This window comes from Caretta caretta, chromosome 4, assembly GCF_965140235.1.
Source record: "Caretta caretta isolate rCarCar2 chromosome 4, rCarCar1.hap1, whole genome shotgun sequence".
NCBI classification, from domain to species: Eukaryota; Metazoa; Chordata; order Testudines; family Cheloniidae; genus Caretta; species Caretta caretta.
The window spans coordinates 135,512,068-135,536,452 of NC_134209.1; the positions used below are offsets into that span (position 1 = coordinate 135,512,068).

Below are 24,385 nucleotides of genomic sequence, written 5' to 3' on the forward strand. Positions count from 1 at the left end.
CTTCTAAGAGACATGCTCTAGATCAGGGGTCGGTAACCTTTGAGAAGTGGCGCGCCAAGTCTTCATTAATTTTAAGGTTTCCTGTGCCAGTAATAAATTTTACATTTACAGGGCCCCCCGACGGAACCTCAGACTGGCAGTGGGCTGGGCGGGGCGGCGGCCAGGACCCCAGCTGGCAGGAGGCTGGGCAGCTAGAATCCTCGACCTAGCTAGAATCCTCGAGGTGAGTGGGGCTGGCGGCTGGTATCCCAGGCCGGCAGCAGGCTGAGCAGGGCCGATGGCTAGGACCCCAGCTGGCAAGGGACCGGCCGCCAGAACCCCAGACTGTCAGCAGGCTGAGTGGGGTGGCAGACAGAACCCCAGACTGGCAGTGGCTCAGCCTGCCACCGGTCTAGGATTCCGTCCCCTGGCTCCTGCCAGCTGGGGTCCCGGACACAGGCCCCGCTCAGCCCGCTGCCGGCCTGGGGTTCTGTTCACCCAGGCAGGCAGCGGGCTGAGTGGGGCTGGCAGCAGCGTGCCAGTAAAAATTGGCACGCGTGCCACAGGTTGCAGACCCCTGCTTTAGATCAACCATAAATTATGGGCTTCATACTGGGCGATATTGCAGGGTCTGTGGAACACAAGAAATCAGACCAGATAATAGATTTGTAGATTTTAAGGTCAGAAAGGAACTATGAAAAAACACTTAGAGATTTGATCTGAATGAAAAATGTATATCGATGGAAATAAAAACAAAAATACAGGCCCAGAGGAATCTTCCTTAAACATTTTTAAGATACACAATACAATATATAAGATTAGAATTTTTATTTTTTTATTTTTGTTTAAAGGAGAGACTTTTTTAATAATTAACATGTTTAGTTTTAGACAGAAGGCAATTTAAAAAGTGAGAGATAAAGGGCCCTGTTTTTTTACCCTTGCCTAATTTTGTAGCTGGTGAATTTGTTCCAGAATTTATCCCTTGCCATAGAATTGTTCCCCAAGACCTCAAGCTTGCACTTTTTAAAAACCTGCATGTTTCTAGCATTCATGGCTATGAAGAAAACTTTATAAATGAGTGTAAAACTAATATAGTGATCAGTTCCCAAGTCTGTAGATAGCCCAAAACAGCTATGAGGTACAAACAATCCCAATCATATTAAAGAGCATATCAACTTTGAAACCTAGAAAAATAACCCATGACATACTGAAAAATGAATATCAAATAACTGAATATAAATATCTGTTTATTGTTTTACTCAATAAAACTTCCATTAAAAAAAGAAATCTTTGAAGCTCCTGCAGTATTTCCAAAGTTTCTAGCAGAGAGCCACAGAATACACAGATCTTGATGCACAATAAAGGTCCAACTTTATTATGCATAATAAAGGCCATGAGACTTATGTTAAAAAAATAAATTAGAAATACGCAGAAGTTAGAACAGTGCTGGCTGCTGTGCCTCGACGTCGACCTGTCCAATCAAGACAAGTGCCTCACATGGGCCCTCGAGGATCTTCGGCATATTGGCGTCAGTAGACCAGCAATCTACGACTTGTGCGGCTCGACTGGTACCAGGACCTAGAGCAGGCCTGAGAGCAGGAGCAGGCTGGTTGTCGGATCTCACCGACCGTGCGGATTCGTGTCTCGGCAACAGGTGTCGGCGAGTGACCAGTGGGTTTGTGCAACCAATCGGTTGCATGATTGGTGCCGAGGCATTGGAGACACACCGACCCGTCTCGACGCTCATGCTGGGGGGTGCGTGCCTCTGCAGGTCTGTGCCAGATTACCAGTGAGCCTCGCCTCAAATCCCGCTGTTGGTTCCCAGAGTCCAGAGACCAAAGAGGGCTTCTTTGAGCCTGTCTCCCTACTTCTGAGGCATGACGGCTCTGTGCAGGTGAGTGCTGGTGGAACATCCCCTGCGATTGGGAATGGTGCCGCTGAGGCAGGGCACGCAGAACAGTCCTAAGGCAGGTTTACCCCTAGACTTGGGTACTGCCAGAGCCGGTGTGGGTGGCACCGGTAGCGTCAGGATCTCCTGTGCTTGACGGGACTTCTAGTTGATGGAGGCCCTCATCACTGTCCGGTGTGGCAGACATAGTATGAGAGGGGCTAGACTGCTTGACTTGAGCTGAGGGCTGACTCCCTGACTGAGGTGTTGAGCAGCCCAGTACAGGTCTTGGTTCTCCTTTGGCCCTCTTCTTTCCCTTATGGGAAAGGAGAGATCTTCCCCACGCGGTCCTTTTGGGCTTCTTGGCCAGGGATCACTGTCAGCTTGTAGATGGCCCTGACGGGGAGCTCTGCACCGATGCTGCAGTGCTTGGGGACGAGTCAGACCTCCACTCCAGAGTCGGCATGGTCCCCGGCACCATCAGGATGTGTCTCTCCTTTGTTGTTTGTGGTTTAAATGATTTACAGATGTGACACTTGTCGCTTGTGTGTGCTTCGCCTAGACACCTTAAACAACTAACATGCAGGTCACTGATGGGCACAGGACTCTTACAACAATCACATGGCTTAAAACCTGGGGACCGGGACATGCCCGGTCCCTAGGCCGAGTCCTGTCTGGGAGCAACTAACTAGAACTAACATTAAGGGTAACTACTAACTATATACAATATTTTACAGGGAAAAAGTTTGAGACACACACTGAATGAAGTGAAAAGCTAGTCAAAGCAGCAGACATTCCAGCACCGTCACTGGCGGCAAGAAGGAATGGAGGGTGGGGGCAGCTGGTGGCATGCCTTGTATCACAGCATGTGTGCGCCACTCCTGGGGGCATCAGTCCCCTACGTACACCACTGACGGAAAACGAGCACACACACCTAATATGGAATGGACATGAGCAAGCACTCAAAGAACAACAATTTTTCTCCATCTTTTTTATGGCAGCCTTTCAAGTACTTGAAGACCACTATTACATCCCCCCTTTTCCAAACTAAACATACCCAGTTCCTTCAGCCTTCACTTATATGGCTGGCATTCCACCCCTTTGATCACCTTTGTCACTCGCCTCTGGATCCTTTCAAGTTTCTCTACATCCTTTCTATACATTGGTGACCAAACCTAGACACAGTATTCCAGCAGAGGACTAACCAGCGACAAGCTATCAATAACCTCCTGTAACTTGCACACTACGAATTGCTGTTAATGCAACCCAAAATTGCTTTTGCCTTTTTTTTTTTTGCAACAGCATCACATTGCTGACTCGTGTTGAGGTTGTGATCCACCACAACTCCCAGATCCTTCTCAGCAGTACTGCTGCCAAGCCAGTTATCCCCCATTCTGTATTTGCACATTTGTTTTTTTCTTTTTTAAGTGTAGCACCTTACATTTGTCTTTGTTGAATTTCATTTTATTGTCTACAGCAGTCCAGTTCTCCAATTTATCAAGATCCTTTTGAATTTTAGCCCTATCCTTCAAAATGTTTGCCACCCTCTGCCAAAATTTGATCATTATGCTTTCTATTCCTACATCCAAGTCATTAATAAAGATGTTTGGACCCAGAACAGACACCTGTGGAGCCCCACTTGAGACCTCCTTCGAAAGTGACATCATTCCATTAATCATTACTCTTCATTTGCAGTTGTTTAACCAATTATTTATCCACTTAATGGTAGTTCTGTCGAGTCCACATTTTTTCCAGCTTACTTATGAGAATGTCATATGGGACTGTATCAAAACCCCTTGCTGGAGTCAAGGTATATTATGTCCACTGCATTCCCCCTTATCAAACCAGTTACCCCGTCAAAGAAGGAAATCAAGCTGGTTTGGAACGATTTGTTCTCAGTAAATCCATGCTGGCTGCTAATGATCACCCAATCATCCTGCAAGTATTCACAAACTGAATGTTTTACACATCCGTCTAGTAGCTTCCCAGGTATCACCGTCAGGCTGACTGGTCTATAGTTCCCTGGCTCCCCCTTCTTAAGATGGATACTATTAGCTCTTTTCCAGTCTTCCAGGACCTCTCATCCATCAGTTTTCAAATATAATTGCCAGTGGCTCAGAGATTTCTTCAGCTAATTCCTTCAGCATCAGGCCCTGTGACTTAAGTCGGTCAAATTAGTTGGAAGAGCTCTGATGTGTTCTTTACTTATCCTGATCTGCATCCCGTCCCCTTACTTATCTATGATAACATGTGATCAGACTAGCAGAGTTATTTTTTGTGTGAAGACTGAAGCAAAGTAGGCACTGAGCAGCGCCACTTTATCTTCCATTACCAGCTCATCTTCACTGAGCAGTGGACATACACCATTTTTCTTTTTAGTCTGTTATTTTTGTTGAACCCCTTCTTGTCTCATAACTGGCAAGAAACGTTAAAACTCATTCCTCTCCAGATTTTGTCTCTACACACTGGTGCTATTCCCATGAATACTTCCTTGGTGACATGCCCCTCCTTCCATTTCCTGTATGTATCCCTTCTGATGTTTAGATAGCTAAAAAGCTCCTTTTGCAGCCATATTGGTCTCCTGTGACTCTTCTGGTCTTTCCTTTGCATCAGAATAGCTTGATGTTGAGCCTCTTGTTTACATCTTTTAGGAACTGCCAGCCAACTTCGACTCCTATTCTTCCTACCTGGTTTCTCAATGGGACCTCGCATACTATTTCTCTGAGTTGTTTGAAAGCAGCTTTTCTGAAGTCCAGTGTCCTTGTTTTGCTGTTCTCATGTCCTCCTTTCCTTAGGATCTTGAATGCTATCAGATCACGATCACTTCATCCCATGTTCCTGACCACCTTCACATTCGCGATGAATTCATCCCTGTTTGTCAAAACCAGACTCAAAATGGATGACCCTCTAGTTTCCACTACTTTCTGAATCAGAAAACTGACCCCTAGACATGCTAAGAACTTGCAGGACATATTACATTTTGCTGTATTAATCTTCCAACACATATCTGGGAAGTTAAAATCCCCCATTAATACCAGCTCATGTGTGCTAGCTAATCTTTGTACCTACTTGAAGAATATCTCATCCACTTCCTCTTCTTGATTAGGCTGTAAGTTCTTCAGGGGAAAGGACCCACAAAAGCTTGTGTCAAAATAAGCTGCCACCATTTCAGAGGTTCAAAAAACTGATCTAGGAGAGAGCTGCTCCATCATCATCCTGTGACTAAGAAGTGACAATGAGAATTCCATGAAACAATATATTTTTAAAACACAAATGCTGCTCAAATTTGAACTTTATACCAAACAATGATCAAATTTTAACAACATACATTTGTTTATCCTTGTTTTAATTTTGTTGCAGTATTTAGCTTCCAGTAGCCAAACAGCATTTTCTTAACGGTTTCTATTTTTAGAAGACAAGGCTGTTAAATCACCAGTTTGCTACTGCACAAATCCTTCATGAGCAGGTATCTCGGTAACCATGGTAACACTGCATCTCAGCAGAAAGGATAAAAATTTTATTCCACTTTGAAAACAAGTCCCGACACCTGGGGCTGAAACCGAAGTCTGAGCAACTTAGCTTTGCAGGTCCCCTGTGGCATAGGGCAATTGCCCTGCTTGCTACCCCATAACACTGGTCCTGGCTTTTATATGTAGAAAAACAGTTGTGGCACAGGTGGACTGTGGAGTTTTTAAACATGTTTTCGGGGGGGGGGGGGGCACAGGGGGGTGTCTCAGAAGGAAAAAGGTTGAGAACCCCTGGCTTACAGGAGTAGCCTCTTGGCAGGAGAGGCAGCATTTGGAGCCCAGAGAGCCAGGCATGTCCTTCCAAGAAAACAGTCTCCTGGTGGGGCAAAGAGGAGAGAACAAAAACAATGCAACAATCCCCTATACAAAACTAACTATATGAACAACTATGTTACCAGCTACTAGATTATTTTAACTAAGGAAAAATAGGCTAAGGCCGTGGTTCTCAACCAGAGGTCTGGAGTCCCCTGGACAGGACACGAGCAGGGTTCAGGGGGTCCTCCAAGCATGACTGGCATTAGACTCACTAGGGCCCAGGGCAGAATGCCAAAGCCACACCACACAGGACTGCAGCCCAGGTCCCCAAGCCCTGCCACGTGGGGCTGAAGCCTGAGCTACTTAGCCTTGTGGGGCCCCCTGTGGTGTCCTGGGCAACTGCCCTACTTGCTACCTCCTGAAGCCGGCCCTAGCTTTTATATGCAGAAAAACAGTTGTGGCACAGCTGGGCCACGGAGTTTTTATAGCATGATGGGGGGGCCTCAGAAAGAAAAAGATTGAGAATCTTTGGGCTAAGGAATGCTCAAGGCAGACACGCTAAGGCTCTGGCTCAGGTTGAGGTAGTTGACAAAGATGGTTCACTCATGCACCCCTACATAGCCTCGGTGTCTGGCATGACGTGGCATGCGGGGAGGGATAACTCAATGGGGGGAGGGATAGCTCAGTGGTTTGCGTATTGGCCTGCTAAACTCAGGGTTGTGAGTTCAACCCTTGAGAGGGCCATTTAGGGATCTGGGGCAAAAATTGGGGACTGGCCCTGCTTTGGGCAGGGGGTTGGACTAGATGACCGCCTGAGGTCCCTTCCAACCTTGATATTGTATGAAGTAATTTAAGGTGCACGTGCAGGCTGAACATCTCTGATTAAGAGCTTGAGAGGCACATGCCGACATGAAGTGGAACACACATAGGGATCCACTCAAAGAAGAATAACTATTCCACCTTAAGTGGAGGCAGCGACTTCATCGGAGTCCCAGGATCTGAGCTGGGAAAATATTTCAGATATCACAGACATACTCAGTGCTGGAGAAATATCCATGGTTGGTACCTCTGGAGAACGTTCACTGTGTCCATAACAGCGGAGACTCAGAGAAGGCAGATCTCCCAGGACTTTGAATCTCAGTGTTGAGATTGTCAGTACCGTAAGCAGGAATTTTACGGTGGTCAGTACCAGAGTAGACTATGCAGACAAGGTTGATACTGAGGTCATCAGAACCTCTTTGGTACCAAGTGCCCAGCAGGCCGTAGCTGAGAACATGAGGGTGCTCCTTGGCCAATACTGGTATACAGAAATTGGAATGCAGGACCTACATCAGGCTTTGTGTTACCTCTGTGAGAGGAGCCAGGGGGTGGCCCATGCTTAACAGTCTCCTCAGATGATGGCCTTTACAAGAGTGGAGCTGCATACTACCTCTTTCTGCTGATGAAAAAGGCTTAGACGTGGAAGCCGGAGAGAAATATTTCTCAGGAACTGGGAGTCTAGAGGAGATCATAGCACTCAGTTAACAGAGCACTTCTGGCGGAGTACTGTTCAGATCCAGGTGGATCTTGCTTACCCGGATCAGAGGCCAGCCTCATCAACTTGTCCTGCAGAAAGAGCCTAAATGAGTTTGCTTTAGGTTTTGGGCTCTTTTAGAAAAAGGAACAACAAATCAAGCATTTGGCACGGATACGTCCTTCACCCAAAAACAACATGCACCTGTTATATCCACCACAGAGTGGGACTGCCTCCCATGTGAGCAGCTGTATTTGAATCCCAGCAACTTTTGAGCAGGTGTAAGGGCTGAAGCCTAGTACCAGGTAATGAAAGAGGAAAAACTACCAAGAACAGAAACCCAGTAAGAAAAGCTATCCTAAACTAACTAGTAATCTATACTGAATAGGCAACTACATATAAAAATCAGTTTTAAATCAAAAGAGCGCAAGAGACAGGGACATTGCTTTCAATTCTGTCTCACAGTCACAGACAGTAAAGAAGAAACTGAGTGCCTGCTGACCCCATTCCACCCTTTATGCCTTAGGGGCGGAGGGTGGTGTTTTACATATGCATGAGTGCACAAGCGGCACAGTCTCAACAGACACTGGTGGCTAAAAGACTTTGATCAAGAGCATGGAGCTCAAATGCATCACCAAGAGTGGAATATATATGGACAAGCACTCTAAGAACCATTGTTCATTTTATCCCTTTATATTTTTTTTAACTACACAATTCCAGAACCTCTCTATGAAGGATCCTGTCTTTAATGCTAATGCCTAAAGTACTGTACAAGCAAGAGCAGCAGTTGAATGCAACATCTTGTGATCCTCAGATCAATTTCACTCTGCTTCTTTTGCTGGAGAAGCACAAAATACAAGAACAGTATAGGTAAGATCCTTCACTGTCGGTGCGCCGGAAAAAGGAGACAGAGACCTGCAAAACCTAAGGTGGTCATAGAAAGAATAGTCAAAAGGGACCAAAATAGAAAACTGGTTTCCTAGATTGGTGACCTAGATTAGTGCACAGTTCAGGGACAAACTTTAACCCTAACTCTCCTGCCAACACATTCAGAATTTAGTGAAGTCATTAACAATGCTCTTTTGTACTGATCCCTTCCGGTCAAATGAAGGATTCCAGAGAAACCGAAGTCCAACCCCACTTAGACAGCATATTATTGTTAACCTTTTATAAAAGGAGCTTATTAGATTAACAATCTTTAGATGCATTCACAAAAACAATAGTTATCACAATACATCCACGAAACCAGAATTTCCTCAAACTTTTGAAAGCTGAGCCCCGCTTCAGGAAAATTAAATCTATTACACTCAGCCCAAATTTTGCTGCGTGTTGTTAAAGGCCTACCCAAAATGAGCAGTCACTCAAGAGTAGATTGTGTAGATCCGTATAATATACTTCCTCTTCTTTGTTTTGATGAACAGTGAAATGGCTAACAATGCTAACATTTCAAGTACCAACACTGGCATCTAAATTACCACCTCTGAAAGGAATGGAACACTTTACCCCTCAAAAATTTCTACAGACTGCATGGTTAACCTTGAAAATATGAAGTAAGCGCCTCTTCACAGCAAGCTACATCTTTGGCCACTAAGGGGCGGAGGTTTGGGGGGAAAACAACCACAATCTGGGAAACTGCATTAAACAGTATGAGTAAAGTACACAAAAACTCTTCCACAACCCAAGAACCAAAAAAACCTATCACATCTTCGAAGTATCTGCAGTACTGGACATATCTCTGTGACAGTAAGACCTTTTCATACTGTTACAGATGGATGAATGGATGAGAGAAAATTCTGAGGAAGACCAAAAGTCTATCATCTTCTCAACTTCCGGGGATAATCTGGCCAAGTTAACATCAGGAGAAGAGTAACAGTGGCTTACAGGTCTTCACCACTCCCACATGGAACCAGACCTTTCTTCTAATTGTTAGTCAGTGTACACCAAATAAGGTCTAGTACTACCACCTACCAAAAGAAATTTGCACTTCATTCTGTGATTAAAACCTTGGGTAGGGGGATTTGGATTAAGATCTGGGATTTTATTCCCCATGCTACATATGGCTGATGATTGTGTACTGCATGTATGCTACCACAGCTATGCTGCTACAAGAGCTCCCTAACATCTGCTCTAACTGAATACCACATTTGACACCAGAAAATGAAGTGTTTATCTTGAATAGAGGAGGCTGAAATTGAATTGCAAGAATTTATCCAGCCTGACATTACTTACAGGTGAAAGGATCCATACAAAGTTGTCTATACTAAATTCTATAAGCTCTGTTGTACATGGTCAGTAACCACAGATGGTTGATGTCATTACCATCCACTACCTAACCAGGAAAGCACCCAAAGCAAAGCCATTACAAAATAGTACATTATACTGACTGAGCTCCTCGAGTCTACCTATGTAGCTTAACAAAGAGAAGGTTAAGGAGTGACAATTACAATTTATAAGTACCTATATGGGGAGCAAATATTTAATAATAGGCTCTTCAATTTAGCAGAGAAAGTCGTAACAGAATCTAAAGGCTAGAAGTTGTAACTAGACAAATTCAGACTGAAAATAGGGCATTAATTATTCTCACTATCAATAATTTATCCTTGGAACAATTTACCAAGCGTCATGGTAGATTCTCCATCACTGGCAATTTTTAAGTCAAGACTGGATGTTTTTTCTAAAAGATATGCTCAAGGAATTATTTTGAGGAAATTCTATGGCCTGTGCAGTACAGGAGGGCACATAAGATAATCACAATGATCCCTTCCAGCCTTAGAATCTGAAAATATTGCAATTTTCCCACTGGGTGAAACATTGCTGGAGCACTGAATGTAAGAATCAAGTGGCAGAGTCACAGTCAGCCACAGAGCAGGAAATTAGGACACAATCCCAGAATATATCAACTGAGGTCAGAGGTTTGGGACTTTTCCCACATGGATCTGAAAGCCTCATGGACAAACATCGTAGTAGATGCAGACCACAATCCCTAGATTTCTTGCTGGCTTAGATTTTTCCTCCTTTTCCTCAAACATCAGTCTTACCAGTGATCATCCTAGTGGTGCCCAACAACACTGCATAAAGAATTACTGGTGCTGGCAGTTGGTCCCATTCCTTCATACGCCCATTAGAGCGGAGGCTGGTCTCATCATGATGGCAGTAGAAATGGAGCGTGCTGCTGTTGTATCAAGTGCAGACTGGAGAGATGTGTTAGCCGCCAGTTGGCCTGCTTTGACTATGGCCTTGAATTGTTCCTTATGCGAATCAGGAAGCTGTTTTATAAAAGAGTTCAGTTTCAAATTTTTCTGGTAATTGTATTTTGCCATTAAGGCTTGATAGTTTGTAATGAGGAACTGAAGAGCAGCCGAGGAGTATGTTTTCCTCCCCCAAAGAACCAGGTGCTTCCAGTCCGGGTCATAGTGGGTGGATTTAAATTGGGGGCCCTTTGAGTTGACCGCATCCACTATGAACGAATTGAGAGGTGGGTGGGAGAAGGGAAACTGAGTCTTTCGCCAGCACATAATATTTTTTTGTCAGCCTGCTTGCATGTCTGTGGGACAGACACAGGGGGCTGCCATATGATCTTGGCAGGGTCCAAGAGTGTCTCGTTAATAGGGAGGGCTACTCTGGATGAGGCAGAAGAACGTAAAATATCCACTAGCTTGTGGTGTGACTCGGTCACCTCTTGTAGTAGTATCTTTAGTGCCTCTGATACCTGCTGTGCCAGGTCCTGCAACAGTTTAAAGCAGTCTGCCACAGATGGCAGAGGGGACATCACCGTCTCATCTGGTGAGGATGATGAGAAATGGGCTTGATGGGTAATTTTCTCCTCACCTTCAGCCTCCTGTTTCTCTCTTGCCTGATCAGGGGGTTCAGACGCCTTTGAAGCAGCAGCTGAAGGAGGGTGTCTCCCTGGTTGCGGATAGGTGACACTGGGACTATGGGAGGTCTGTTGTCTTTGAGCCTGCCAATGATCCCAATAGGGACACTGTGATGGAAAAGGATGCAGTGGTTGGTACGACAGCTGACCAAACCAGGGAGGCTGTGGATCAGGATGACGATATGACTGAGGTCCACAGTGAAATTGGGCATCATTCAGCAGGTGAGAAGAGTGGCGGGAGACCACATCCTCTTGCTCACTTTCTGACTCAGAAAACGAAAAGTGGGGTGCACGGCAGAGGTTGTCGGCAAGTCAAAGACACCAGGTGAACTCGGTACTGGAGCATCAGACACCGAAAAGTCTGTCATGCACTGAAGTCTGGTGGCGCCAAAGGCATCAGTACCAGTGGTGGTTGTTGGTGCCAAGATGCCCGTACCAAAGAAGCCAGTGATATGGACCTGATAGTGCCTGGCGTACCACAGGCAGTACCAATGTCCATACTGCAAGAGCCTTCCCTAGGATGGATTTTCTGTTTCTCTTGCCCACTGGGTCCTTAGGCAATCCGACGCACTCTATCAGGACAATACCACATGAATCCTAGGTACCGGATTTAGACGGTTACAGTGCCGTCAGTACCCAGGATTACTGATTGAACTGATTGTTTTCGGGTCGATCGGGGCTCACTATGGGGACTCACGGACCTTTTCTTAGAGGCCTTACGTGAATGGCTGGCGGGTGTCCCTTTAGGCTCACCTGCCTTCAAAGCAGAGAGTTGTGGTGAGGTCTCCCACCATGGCTCGGTTAGTTGAAGGACTGACTCCCTGAGTGGGAGTTTAAGCCTCAGTTCTCTGTCCCTTCTGGATCTGGGCTTTGGTTGCTGACACAAACCACACTTCTGTGGGATGTGTTTCTCCCCCAGGCAGAGGACACACAGAAAGTGTCCGTCAGTCAAAGGGATAGATTACTTGCCACTGAGACTTTTCTTGAAGCCCAGGGAGCAGGGCATACCATGTCCAGGGGAGTCCCCCCAACCAGGCTTGATGAAAGAACAAAGTCTTTTCTTTTTTTAGCAACAGCCAAATAAAAATGTAAACAAAGTAAAGAAAGAAAAGAGGCTTCAGAAGAAAGCTAAAAATTTGCAGATTCTAAAAAAAGTTAACGATCCACGAACAGACAGCTAAAGCTCCATCTCCAGCCAAGGACAGTTGAGAAGGATTCACCTGGGCACACTGTTCAGTCTCATGGCAGAGCCAGGGCAGAGCGCATGCATAGGCTGAACAGACACTGCTACCAAAGTTCTCTGATCAGCAGCAGAGGGACGCAGACACACCGACAATGGAGCACCCATAGGGACACTACTAGAAGAAGAACCAACTGTTAACTTCTTACCTAAGGTGTTGTTTCAGTTCCACCTAAGTCAGCAAGTAACCATAGCCACTTTGTGCCTAAATCCTCAAAATCATAAGACATTCCATAGCCACGGTGTAAAAAAAGGGCACTGAAGCATTATTTCAAGAGGTTGCTTTTCTTAGGAACCACCAAGAAAGGCTTGATGGCCTTGAGAAAAGCAAATTATTTAGTAGAAAGTTATTAGGGAAGCCTAGAGTCTTAAACACTCTGCAGCAGTAAAGGTGGACTCTAACAAGGGGTAGGTCACAGTACCAGTGACTAAATCAGAAGCCTCTCCACAAATTACACAAAGCAATCATTTGAACTTTGCATATGCATGATAGGTCACTTTATGTTAAATACTCTGGGCCAAATCCTCAGCTGATGTAAACTGGCATAGCTCCACTGAAGTCAATGGTATTACCTCAATGGTGATAAGATCTGGCCCAGTTGCTTTTATGATGCTCTGATGCTGCCCTCTGAACAGTAGTTAATAAATAATGGTTGGGAAGTACTGCTTTTGAAGTCCCATTTATCTGGGCAACACCAGACAGTGTAATTTCTTAGCAGTTCAATCTGTTTCCTCCAAGACCTTCTATATAACAAGCAGCCGGCACTTACTAGCACTTGGAAAATGTGAAGTGCTGTACATACATTAAATAACTGTAGAAGTTCAACATAGATCTTTTTATAGCTGATTATAAGCAGGTAACGGAATACATGGAAAATTTGAATATATTTTCATTGTGAGGTCCACATGAGTTATTCCCCATCAGTGGTCTCCACACCAACAGTGGCCTGTGGAGCAATTTCTGGTGGTCCACAAAAACCATTTGGTCATGTGGGGCTGGCTCCCCTTGTTTGAATCTGCTACACTACCTTAAAGTCAACTAAAAATGCAATCCTTTTCTAGTTTCAGAGTGGCAGCCGTGTTAGTCTGTATCAGCAAAAAGAACAAGGAGTACTTGTGGCACCTAAGTGACTAACAAATTTCAACAAAAAAAACTTCAAAAACAGACTCCAACGAGAAACTGCGGAACTGGAATTAATTTGCAAACTGGACACCATTAAATTAGGCTTGAATAAAGACTGGGAATGGATGACTTATTACACAAACTAAAAACAATTTCCCCATGCTAATTTCCCCCCTACTGTTACTCATACCTTCTTGTCAACGCTCAACTTGTCAACTGGGCCATCCTGATCATCACTACAAAAGTTTTTTTTCTCCTGCTGATAACAGCCCACCTTAATCGATTACTCTCGCTAGAGTTGGTATGGCAACCCCCATTTTTTCATGTTCTCTATGTATGTATATATCTTTCTACTGTATTTTCCACTGCATGCATCTGATGAAATGGGCTTTAGCCCACGAAAGCTTATGCTGAAATAAATTTGTTAGTCTCTAACGTGCCACATATCCTTTTCTAGTGTTACTTTTCAACAACTGCTGTGGTTGGTACGAGAACATTGGGCTGCAAATAGGACAGATTATGGGAATCACAAATGTGAATGGAATTTGGATACATTATGAAAAAAAGTTGAGAACTCCTGGTCTATATATTCAGCATAAGATGTTAAGGGTATTAGCTAGCTAACTTATTGAATCACAGTCTTTTTTAATAGATGGACAATAGTGGCAAGGATGTGGTGGAACCAGATTGGAAAAAAGGAAGTAGACCATTGTTAAAAAAAAAAATTTTTAAAGCAAGTGATTGACAGTTAACTACTCAAAAAAATCCAATTTCAGTTCCTAATAGAATAATGAATCTAATATTTCAAGAACAGAAAACCTACAGTAGGACAACAGAACTATGGACCATAAATAATAAGTTTTAAAAGGAATCATGCTATAAAACAGTAACATTTGATTGAGAGATGAGAAGGAAGCAAGCTGATGTTAAAGAAAACTCATCTCTTCAGTACCCTAAAGAACATCTTCATTAAATTATCTGTAAGAAGGGGTAAACACTAAACAGCACATTTAATTGGCAGCTTACTAAATATGGGAAGCATTGTTAAGTGAAGACAAGTAAAAAAGGGACTCTGGGCTCAACTGTACGAGGGGCCACTTTCTGCAACCATTCCAGCCAGCTTAAGTATTCTGTTCCTTGTTGCCTGAAGCGCTCTTAATCTCTCCAGGTCACTTTACAATTTCGTTCTGTTCTCCTGGCTTTGCTAGCTCAAATTTTAAATGTCATCCACAAATATGATCAATGGATCACTTCAGAATCAAATTTGCAGGGGACATGATCCAATGGCCAAATTTACAGCTGATAGACACAAAGTGTTGTGTATAGATGGTTTATAGAAAAGCCATCAGTTGGTCTGCTACAACTAGAAAGAAATGTCAGATTTTTTGGTTCTCTCAGACCGAGATGCTTGCTGAATACGTTCAAGTAGTCCACAAATCTACTTCTAGAAACTCAAAGCCATCAGTGGCTCATGACCCACTGTCCCAAACAACTACAGCGATCACTGTGCCAAGAAGATAGATTGCATTCAGTGCTCACTTTGTGCTTAATTGTTAGATACCAGTTACAGTCTTATTTTACCATTTTATGCATTTTCTGTAGCTGGAAATAACTTTCTAATGAGATCATTTTAACATAGTATTTTGGAGAAATGTAACATTTTAATTTAAAGTTTTAAGTCTCTGAATTTACAAGTCTTAATTTGGTAGATTTAGCTACATTTATGTACTTCCTTGTATAACACAATAAGCTATTTTATGCTTTTTGGTCAGCAAAAATTCTTAGAAATGTTTTAGTGCTAATGTTTATTATTCATCCTGTATATTAGATCTAAAATTTCTTAGATGAACATGAGTAACATTCCTGATACTTATGAAAATAGTCCAATTGATACTAATTTAAAAAAAAATTACTTGTAAATCTTTTCATGCTGTTAATTTAATAATTTTTAGGAAACAAAATATAAAAGTTCTTGTAAAGTCAGATTTAAGCCCAGGATGACAGCAAAGAGGACCCAAACATGGCTTTGATAGAAAATAAAGCTATCATTTAGTTTTATACCTTTAATTGAAAAGAATTTTTTAAAAAAAGAGTAACATCTTTCTTTTGGCCATACTGCTAATAAATGTTAGTCTTGATTTCTCTATACAAACTATTCTATATTAGCCATTGAAAGCTTTTGTCATTAAGTTTGTCTTTTCAAGTAAATTTGTCTTTTTAAGTAATTCAACTTCATTTGAAGCCAGGGAAAATAGAAGAGTAATAGCCTGAAAACATTCAGAGTATTAGGAACTTTGCACAGTGTGAAGGTCCAAAGATCTAAATGGCTCTGGGTTTAAGAACATCGACAAGACTCACTTGTTTAAGGGAAGGTGCATACTCAAAATACTTGAAATAAAAATACCTGGTACGTTCATTGGTCAAGCGGCAATAATCTGATTAACAAACAAGGCTAGTGGCAAAAAGATTTTTTTTTTTTTTTTTAAAAACAACACTTACTACCTTTTTTTCAGAGGGGCCTGAAGTCTTTGATACTAACGCTGCTTCAACAAGACCCTGCTCAAGTAAGGAGTCATATTTTATGCTTCTTTTTCTATTTCTCCTCTCCTTGTTTGCTGGTTTTTGTTCATTTTCCTCTGACTGGGACACAGCTGCTCCACTGTCTCCACAAATGGAAGATTCAAAAAGAGGCTTTCCATTCATGTAGGTTTTAGTGATTTTCAGCTTAATCTCTGGAGAGCCATTCTTGATAGGAGTAGTGTTGGGTGGTGTTCCAACTCCTTTTATTTCCTGGGGATCAAAGTGCAGCTTGGCATCTTGTGCCCCGGACTCGCCATTAAACACACGAGAAGTTAGATCTTTCAATTTATCGGCTGGAATAAATGGAAGAGCATCATGGCCATTATATTTTTGCATGACACCCTCTTGCAGAGTGGCAGAAAGTTGTGCTTTGCCTAAGTAGACAGAACACTCACGATTCACTTCACAATTCTGCGTTTTCCCATTGGCATTTCCAAGGATCTCTGGTACCTGCTTCATTTTTATGTGGTTAACAATTTTTCGAGTTAACAGAGGAGAACTTCTTTTGATGCTAAAGTCCATTCAGCCCAGATCTTTCGAGTCTTACACTGCTGTAACAAAACAAAAACAAAAAAGATTTTTTTAATACAGAAATATAGAAGAATATGCTAAAAGAATTGTCATTTTTAGTGTCTGGTTAAAGCTGCTTCTGTAAGGTTTTAACCTACAAAATATTTTTAGATAATTCTTTTTTTAAAATGTAGATTTGTTTCTACAGAATATGCAACCTAAGCATTGTAATATGTATTACTTATTGCCAGTACTTAAGTACCAAAAATTCTAACAAGTTGTAATTGACGATAAATCATTCTAATTTCACTGAACATTCTCTAACAAAGTCCAAATAGGAAAACAAAGTGATTTTAGAGTATTAATTTTAAACATCTACAGCCCAAATCCTTCTCATATATTTTACACAAGCAGTTCCATTTATTTCAAAAACATTATAAAGTGTGTAAAGATAAAAAGTTTAGACATAACATGGTATTAGTAACAAAACCATGTAAAAAAATTTGTTTAATTCTAGTAAAGTGTGCCAGATTAAAAAGTTCCATAGACTCAACTTGCCTGTGTATTCACATAACAGATACACCATGGGAAGTGGAAGGACAAACTAGTGGCCACTGCAAATGGTGGCCAACACTGCCATCAAAGCACCACCCTCTTGGGAAAAAGTGTAGCTCATTCCTCATGCTTTACCCTTGGTTTCTCTGCTAAGACTGCCAGTAATTAATTCCACTTACGGTGGTGGTTTTATGATGTGGATATTTGTCCACTAGGAACTGGATGGATGCCAGTAAGATCACTTCCCTCAGGCCAATGACCAAACTGCAAAATTTAAACCAGCAACCTATAGCTAAAATGAGGCTTTTAATGATGATTTTACATCCATTCCCCAAAACAAAGGAGATTTGAAGAATTTTATACACAAATGCAGTTTCACAATCTGATTTTGACATGTTTTTAAAATTAATTTAAAAAGGAAAACTCAGCATACTTTAGTGTTAAAACCCCTACATTTTCAAACAGAAAGCATCAGGCAAACCATCTGCACCGGCTTTACTTTTCTCTCTCTCTCTTTCTAGAGAACAGTGGGAAATAGATACTTTTATTGTAGCATAAACCTCTATATCTGTGGTCTCCAAACTTTTCAGCATCTCACCCCTTCTCCCTCGCCAGAGCCAGGCCACAGCCCCCGAGGAGGAAGGGGTAGGAGGGGGTGGACACGGACAGGGGTAAGAGAACCGAAGCTGGGGCTGCAGTTGGCGTCAGGGCTGGGAGTGGGGCTGCGAACGGAGCCACATCCAGGGGCCAAGGCTGGGACCGGGTGCAGAGCTGGGGCCTGAGACTGGGGGCAGGGTCGTAGCAGAGCTGGGAGTGGAGAAGGGCTGGATGGCACTCCCTCCCTACCTCCCCGGGGGTTGGCCTGGGCCACCCTACAGTTTTGGGACCGCTATTCTATATGCATACACCATAGTTTAACATTAGCAGAACCCAGATCAGAATTCTAATTATAGATTCATATATAATTAATACAGGCAAAGCACAACACAGCTATGAATTCATGAAGAATGGAATTAGAACATCTGTTCACAAGGTAACCAAGTTCTGCTTTGACATAAATCAAATAGGTACTGCTATAACAGATCAGATTCACATCATATCCATCTAGCCCAGTATCAGATACCTTCAAAGAAGGTGCAAGAAAACCCATAATAGGCAACCACTGGATAGCGGTCTACCGTAGAGTACTTTTGTCTAAACCCTGATCAATTAATGATGGACTTATGCATGACAGCAGATACCTCCTTTGTGACATTCTGTCCCATAGTGCTAGTTTTCAGTGGGATTTTTTCCTCAAAGATGTTGAGCTGAGTTATACTGAGGTCACTATTACTTATGTCACTTATGATTACACTGAGAACAGCCTTTCCTCTTGTGTGCTGCAGAGCTAGCTGTTCCCTGAAACAATAGTTTAAGGTATCAAGAAACTGTTTCTCTAAATCTCGTCTTTATGGGATGTTTCGCCAGTTTACATGTGGAACTGAGTCACATTTTTACTGTTTTGTTTGTTGTAGATGTCTCTGATTCCGTCAGTGTTATACCACAGTTAGCAAAAATAAAGACAGTGTGGACTGGAGGCCTTTTGCAGATAATTTAGGCCAGTGTTTCTCAAATGCAGCCACAATGGCCGCATGTGGCCACCAGAGGCTTTTCTTGTGGCCACAGCCTCTTGGGTGGTGATTGGGGGGGGTGGACAAAGCAGTGGCCCCTCCCACAAGGCCCCCCTCTGGAGACACAAATGCTGGAGGAGCACCTCCCCATCCAGGGCTTAATTTGTCCCTGGGCTTGCTGGGGTTGAGTAAATCTGTTGTGAAAAGTGATATTTGTATGTTTGTTAATATCACTTTTCACAGCAGATTTAGTAGCTAGCTTGGAGGCTGTGCAAAGTGATATTAACATACAAGTATCAGGTTTCATACCAGCAGACTTACCAGCTAGTAAGCAACCAAAGAAGCGAAAGAAACAACAAAAAAAACAAAAATGTGCAAAGCACCTTATGTGTGTTTTTATTCCATTTAGGTCCAGTAAAGAATAGAGACCACTGTACTTTATTATTGAGTCTGGAAAAAAAACCCTACATAAGTAAGTTAATATGATTTGGACATGTGTATGTACATATTTATTTGTTTTTCCTAAATTAATTAATTATTTTAGGAAAAATTTTCAGAGCGGCCACCAGCAAGTGTTGGTGGCCGCACTCTGAGGCCACCAAAAAATCTGCTGAGAGAACCCCTGATTTAGGCTACACAAAGGAATGCCATCTCTTGTGTCTAAACAACTTTTTTAAAAAGCTATAGCATTCTTGAATAAATCCAATGTACAGATAATCTACTGTAATTATGCCTACCTGAACAGTCATCATTCTACTACTATAGTCAAAGAACTAGCTGGACTACATGATCCAAAAAGATAAATTCTCATTGTAAATAAGATGGTAGTGGGACACCCAGAAAGAAGTGTCAGGAGTAAGATGAAGGAGAGATGTGAGAATTAGTAGATTTGGACGGCAACAGAATTTTTAAGGTTAAAAAAAGCAAACTCCATGTGTAAAGATTTAAAAATAATTATATTAATCAGGAAGTTAAATTCACCTAAGGTCAGGGGAAATGCTGTGTTTTCACCCCATTTCATACTCCATAACCTCTCTCACTGTACGACTCCAAGTGACAGAGTCTGAAGAGTATATCTACACTACAGCTTATGTTGGCATAATTTATGTTGCGGGGACAGCCGTATGTCGGCAGGAGAGCTTCTCTCCCATTGGCAGAGAGCGTCTTCACCAGACGCGTTGCAACTGTACTGCTATGCGTGTAGGTAAACCCTAAAGCTACACATCAATTCCTAGCCCTAGAGTGCTCCTCTACAGAAGCACTCTCCCAATGCTATAATTTGAAACTGACAATTTGGAAAGCACTACTGTGAACAAACAAATTAAGTATAGTACCTGATAAATTATTAGAATGATTAGTGCTGCTGCAAGCAGTATTTGTAAGGCAAATTTAAAGAGTTGGTAACCGTACAGGAAATTTGTGAAAACACACAAAACCAAACCATGTCAGAAACTCTCCTCTAAAAACAGTGATTCAATTTTTGACAGAAAAATGAAACTGAAAACCTAATTCACGTTAGTAAATTCCAGTCTGTCATACTCAGATTCAATGGAATTTTTAGCATGAATTGTTCCTACAAAAAATAATGATTTTAGCCAAATAGTAAATTTAGCCAGATTTTTAGTCTCACTGTAAAGAGACAACAATCACAGAATAAACTATGAAATTTAAAGTTATTGCAATGAGCACGTTTCCTTTTTGAGCACTTATTTTTACTATAAATGACTAACCTTGTACTTCCCACCCAAATTCTTAGTCTAATTTTATAGCACAAAAAGCCAGTAGTTTATTTGAAACATCTAAATTGCCTTAGCATAATAAAAAGGTCTCTGAAAACCTGCCATATACAGAGACCTTCATGAAGCTAAGAGCTCCCTCTGGTGACTAATCAAAGATCTGATCAACAACTATGTAGCGTAGCCTATTGGATTAAGAGGTTTGTATTTTACAACCCCGTTGTCTTTGTTCTCACTACTAATTCATTAACATTTTTCTTTTAACAACATATGGATTCTCATTCTCGCTTATTTTTCTAAACTAGAAAGTCATCTGACAAAAGAAATTTAACCTACAAAACCAGACAGCTCGAAATTATTTCAATAATCAAATTAAACTATGCTGTCTTTCTAGTAAGCCTATGCACATCAGCAGAGGGAAAAACTATAGATCTCTGAACATCATACCACTTAAATATAAATATTGCAAGAACTGGAAGAAAGGGTTGAAAAGTACAGCAATTTGGGAATTTTCGATGAAACAATTTTTCATCAGAAAATCCCAATTCTCTGAAACCAAAGCTTTTAGTAGTTTCAACCAAACTTTCATCAGGACAGCATTTTAGGTTCACAACGGAATTTCTGCTCAAAACCTAGACAGCATGCACCCATCCTAGTGATTACTGCTCCACATGGGACACAGGAGACACAATACAAAGACTTGAATCTGAGCCCACCACATCTCATGAGTGTCCTAACCAGTGTAATACAGAGTCAGTCTCTCTCAATATTTAATTTATACAAAAAGTGTATATTGGATCAAGGAGTGAATTAGACAAAAGGAAGTCACTGTAACCAGTTTAGAGGCAAATGGAAAGGAGACAGCACAGACAGTAGAGTAGTTTGAGAGAGACACAGGTTCAAGGACAGGTTGTCAGGGTGGATAAAAATCAATGATTTAAAAAAAAATCAGATTTTTAAAAATTTAAATTGGATTTTTTTTTATAAAATGCTTTTTGAGGAAAAAACCTATCTAAAGGTAGTTTTAATTCAGATACATTATAGCTCAAAGATATATCATGGAATAGGGATTATAAATTCTAATTCTATAGTATGAGACAATATATTCATGTAATGTTTAAGAAAAGTTTTTTAAAAAAGAGTTCCAATAGTTCATGGATTAGGGCTCCAATCTTACGGGGTTCCACAGGCTTCTGTATAGCTTATTTAGGTTAATCTTTCTATCAACCCAATGGGACTCAGTGCTCAGTCTAGAAGATACCATCAGAGAGGCTTAGTTTTGCAGTTCTCAAACTGTGGATTTGTGTTTCCAGAGGTAACATGCTTGTTAACAGCAAAAATGTTTCAAATAAAATAAATAAATAAATAAATAGAGAGAGAGGTGAGAAATAACAGACCTCAACTCTATTGTCAACTCGGCAAATCTGTGTACACAGAGTCAATCCCTTACCTCTCTCTAAAAGTGCAAAGTTTCAAAAAGTTCAATGAACAGATTAGTGGGGGTGGAATAGATCTGGACAAGGAGAATAAGTCTGGAGATAAATGTGAGACGCAAGGGACATATGCTTGTTTTGTTAAAATATTATATGTTTGTTGTTGAAAGAAAAAAATCCACAATACTTAACGTTCTTGTTTTAGTTAAATAAAACAATTTAAATGTCTGTTTGGTGATGTTCTCCTCCGAATAGAGCATGGCAAGAAAATCCTCCAAATATTAATGATTAACCTGTTGAATTGGAGATAGTTCACCTCCCAATGACTTCATAAATATCTGCTTCAATTACCGTTGGTAAATGAAATAACCAAAAAATCATTCATTTTCTGTTATGGCTGTAAAACTAATTTGAAAGTTTTCAAAATAAATCACTTTAAAAATGTATAGTGAGTACCTTCTAAAAATGAAACCTACATCTATCTCTGAGTTGTGAAGAATATGTATTAAGGTTATAACAACCAACAAGAACGCACTTTTATGTGGAAAACCATGATTAAATTGAGTCTTCCGGACTAGTGATTTAAATCCAATCCACCCTGCAGGTTGTTGGGGGTTTCTGGAGAGGGGAGCTCAGGGTGCATTTTAGAAATCTTCCCTCCCTTTTTTGCAGTGTGCATTATAGCACCAAGCAGACAAGCCTTGAGAAAGTCAGCACATAGGGATAAAAGGTGAGAAGGAGGACGTCAAAAGGTAGCATACAGGAGGCAAAGTGTGTGAACCCTGAACTCAAAGGAGAGGGGGGAAAAAGACTCGTTAGAAAAATGGAAGAAAATTAAAGAAAAAGCCTTTATTCACTATATAATCATCTGTCTTGTGTCCAGTTTCCATTCAGAGGTTTTCAGCAGCTAAGGAATAGATGAAGCAAGGAAGCAAGATCTAAGGTGTTAGCCAGGGATGGAGTTAAGTGGAACAATGTGCATAATGGAGAGAAGAACAATTAATTGAGAAGACTTGAGGGAGGTGACCACAGAATCCATTTTGGAGGAAGAAGAAAAGGAGGGACAGGAGAGGGTCAACAGTAGCAGATACATCAGGAATGCTGTGATCTTAGAAGTTATGAATGAGAGTGTAACAATATTAAATGAAATGAGATGGTCAGAAAGAGTTACCCGATTGAGCAATGTTAAAGGAATATAATACGATACAGTGATTAGGGTTACCATCACTCTGCTCCTGTTGGAAAACCATGTTGTACAAGCACAGCTACAAGCCCAACCTCTAACTTGGAGTGCTCTGCATAGGGTAGAAAAGGAAGACTGGAGAGGTTGAAACAAAAGTCAATAATAGCTAATAAGCTCAAGTTAATGCCTTAATATGATACTGACCAATGACCCATCAAGCACATCAGCAAGGAGGAAAGACAGGAAAGTCCGGGGCCTAGTAGTTTGCTGTATGAAAACAATGGATACTTATTTTCACAGGAACCCATTTTTGGTATCTGAACACACCATTTTCTTTGAATGAAGTGAGATTTTTTTTTTTTTTTTTGTTTGTTTTAAGTGGGATTTAGACAGAGAAACAGGTCTCTGGATATTTTAATGGGACAAATGCATGTTCTTGCAAGGGCTTTGTATATACCGTTTATAATTAATGGAATGTTTCTGCATACATGGAGTAAGTTATTTTGTGTATATTTTAATAGTTTTATTAACTAGCTGAGCATCTATTATATGACAGCAAGTCAGGTGCCAAATGTGGTTATTCTGCATGTCAAAAACACATTCCTGTGTTTTACTGTCCAGATTGTTAAGAGCATTTATATGGTATTATTTATTATTTCTTTCTACCACCTTGGCAGCAATCTCAGAGATGCTTTTTCTGTGTCACTGAAATTATGAGCTAGCCAAGTGGGATTGTTTTTCTGCCAAATCAAGGAAATGGAAGAAAGTTATCAAAAGAAAACTTTACTTGAACTTCCTCAAAAGCTTCAGGTAAACTTCTAAGATGAACAGCACAAAAATTGTCTGCCCTCTAATATATCAGTGTGTATAAACTTTTAAAAACATTTATCCACAAACACCACCTTTATCATCTACAAATCAGGCTTTGAATTGAAGTTGAAAAAAGCCAACAGATGGCAGATTTTCTGTAGGAAGTCTTTTGAGAGGGAAAACATAAGATGAAGCTAGTTTTGTAATCCTAAGAAATTTCTCTCTCTTCCTCTTTCGTCCATCTTGAAATCATCCAAAATTTGTGCTTGTTCTCAGATCAGAATTAAATGAATCCATACATGATTTATGTAGAAATAAAAGGATTAGGGATGGGATAAGACTTTCTTCTAAATACTAAATTTGAATATCCTGGACACGTGTTCGTTCAGATTCTCTTCTATATAAAATCATGATGCCAAAGAAACATTTAGACTTCCATGTTTCTTGCAGTACAGCACTAGTGTGCAGCTCAGGACATTTTTAACATAGGGTCTCGTTCCCCAATTGTTAGGAAGGCAAAATTACTGCTAACTTCAATAGAAATTATTTTGCACACACACCAAAAAAAA

General features: G+C 41.3%; 1 protein-coding gene across 4 annotated transcripts in view; it reads right to left on the reverse strand.

Annotated features, from left to right (window-relative positions):
* Positions 1–24,385, reverse strand: part of NSD2 (nuclear receptor binding SET domain protein 2) — a 150,738-nt gene that overhangs the window by 115,029 nt on the left and 11,324 nt on the right. For all 4 annotated transcript variants that reach the window (XM_048849101.2, XM_048849102.2, XM_075128104.1 and 1 more), the window contains exon 2: positions 15,902–16,530. In XM_048849101.2, the coding sequence (XP_048705058.1) occupies positions 15,902–16,501 (600 nt within the window). In that variant the 5' untranslated portion in view covers positions 16,502–16,530. The remainder of the gene's footprint in view (positions 1–15,901; positions 16,531–24,385) is intronic.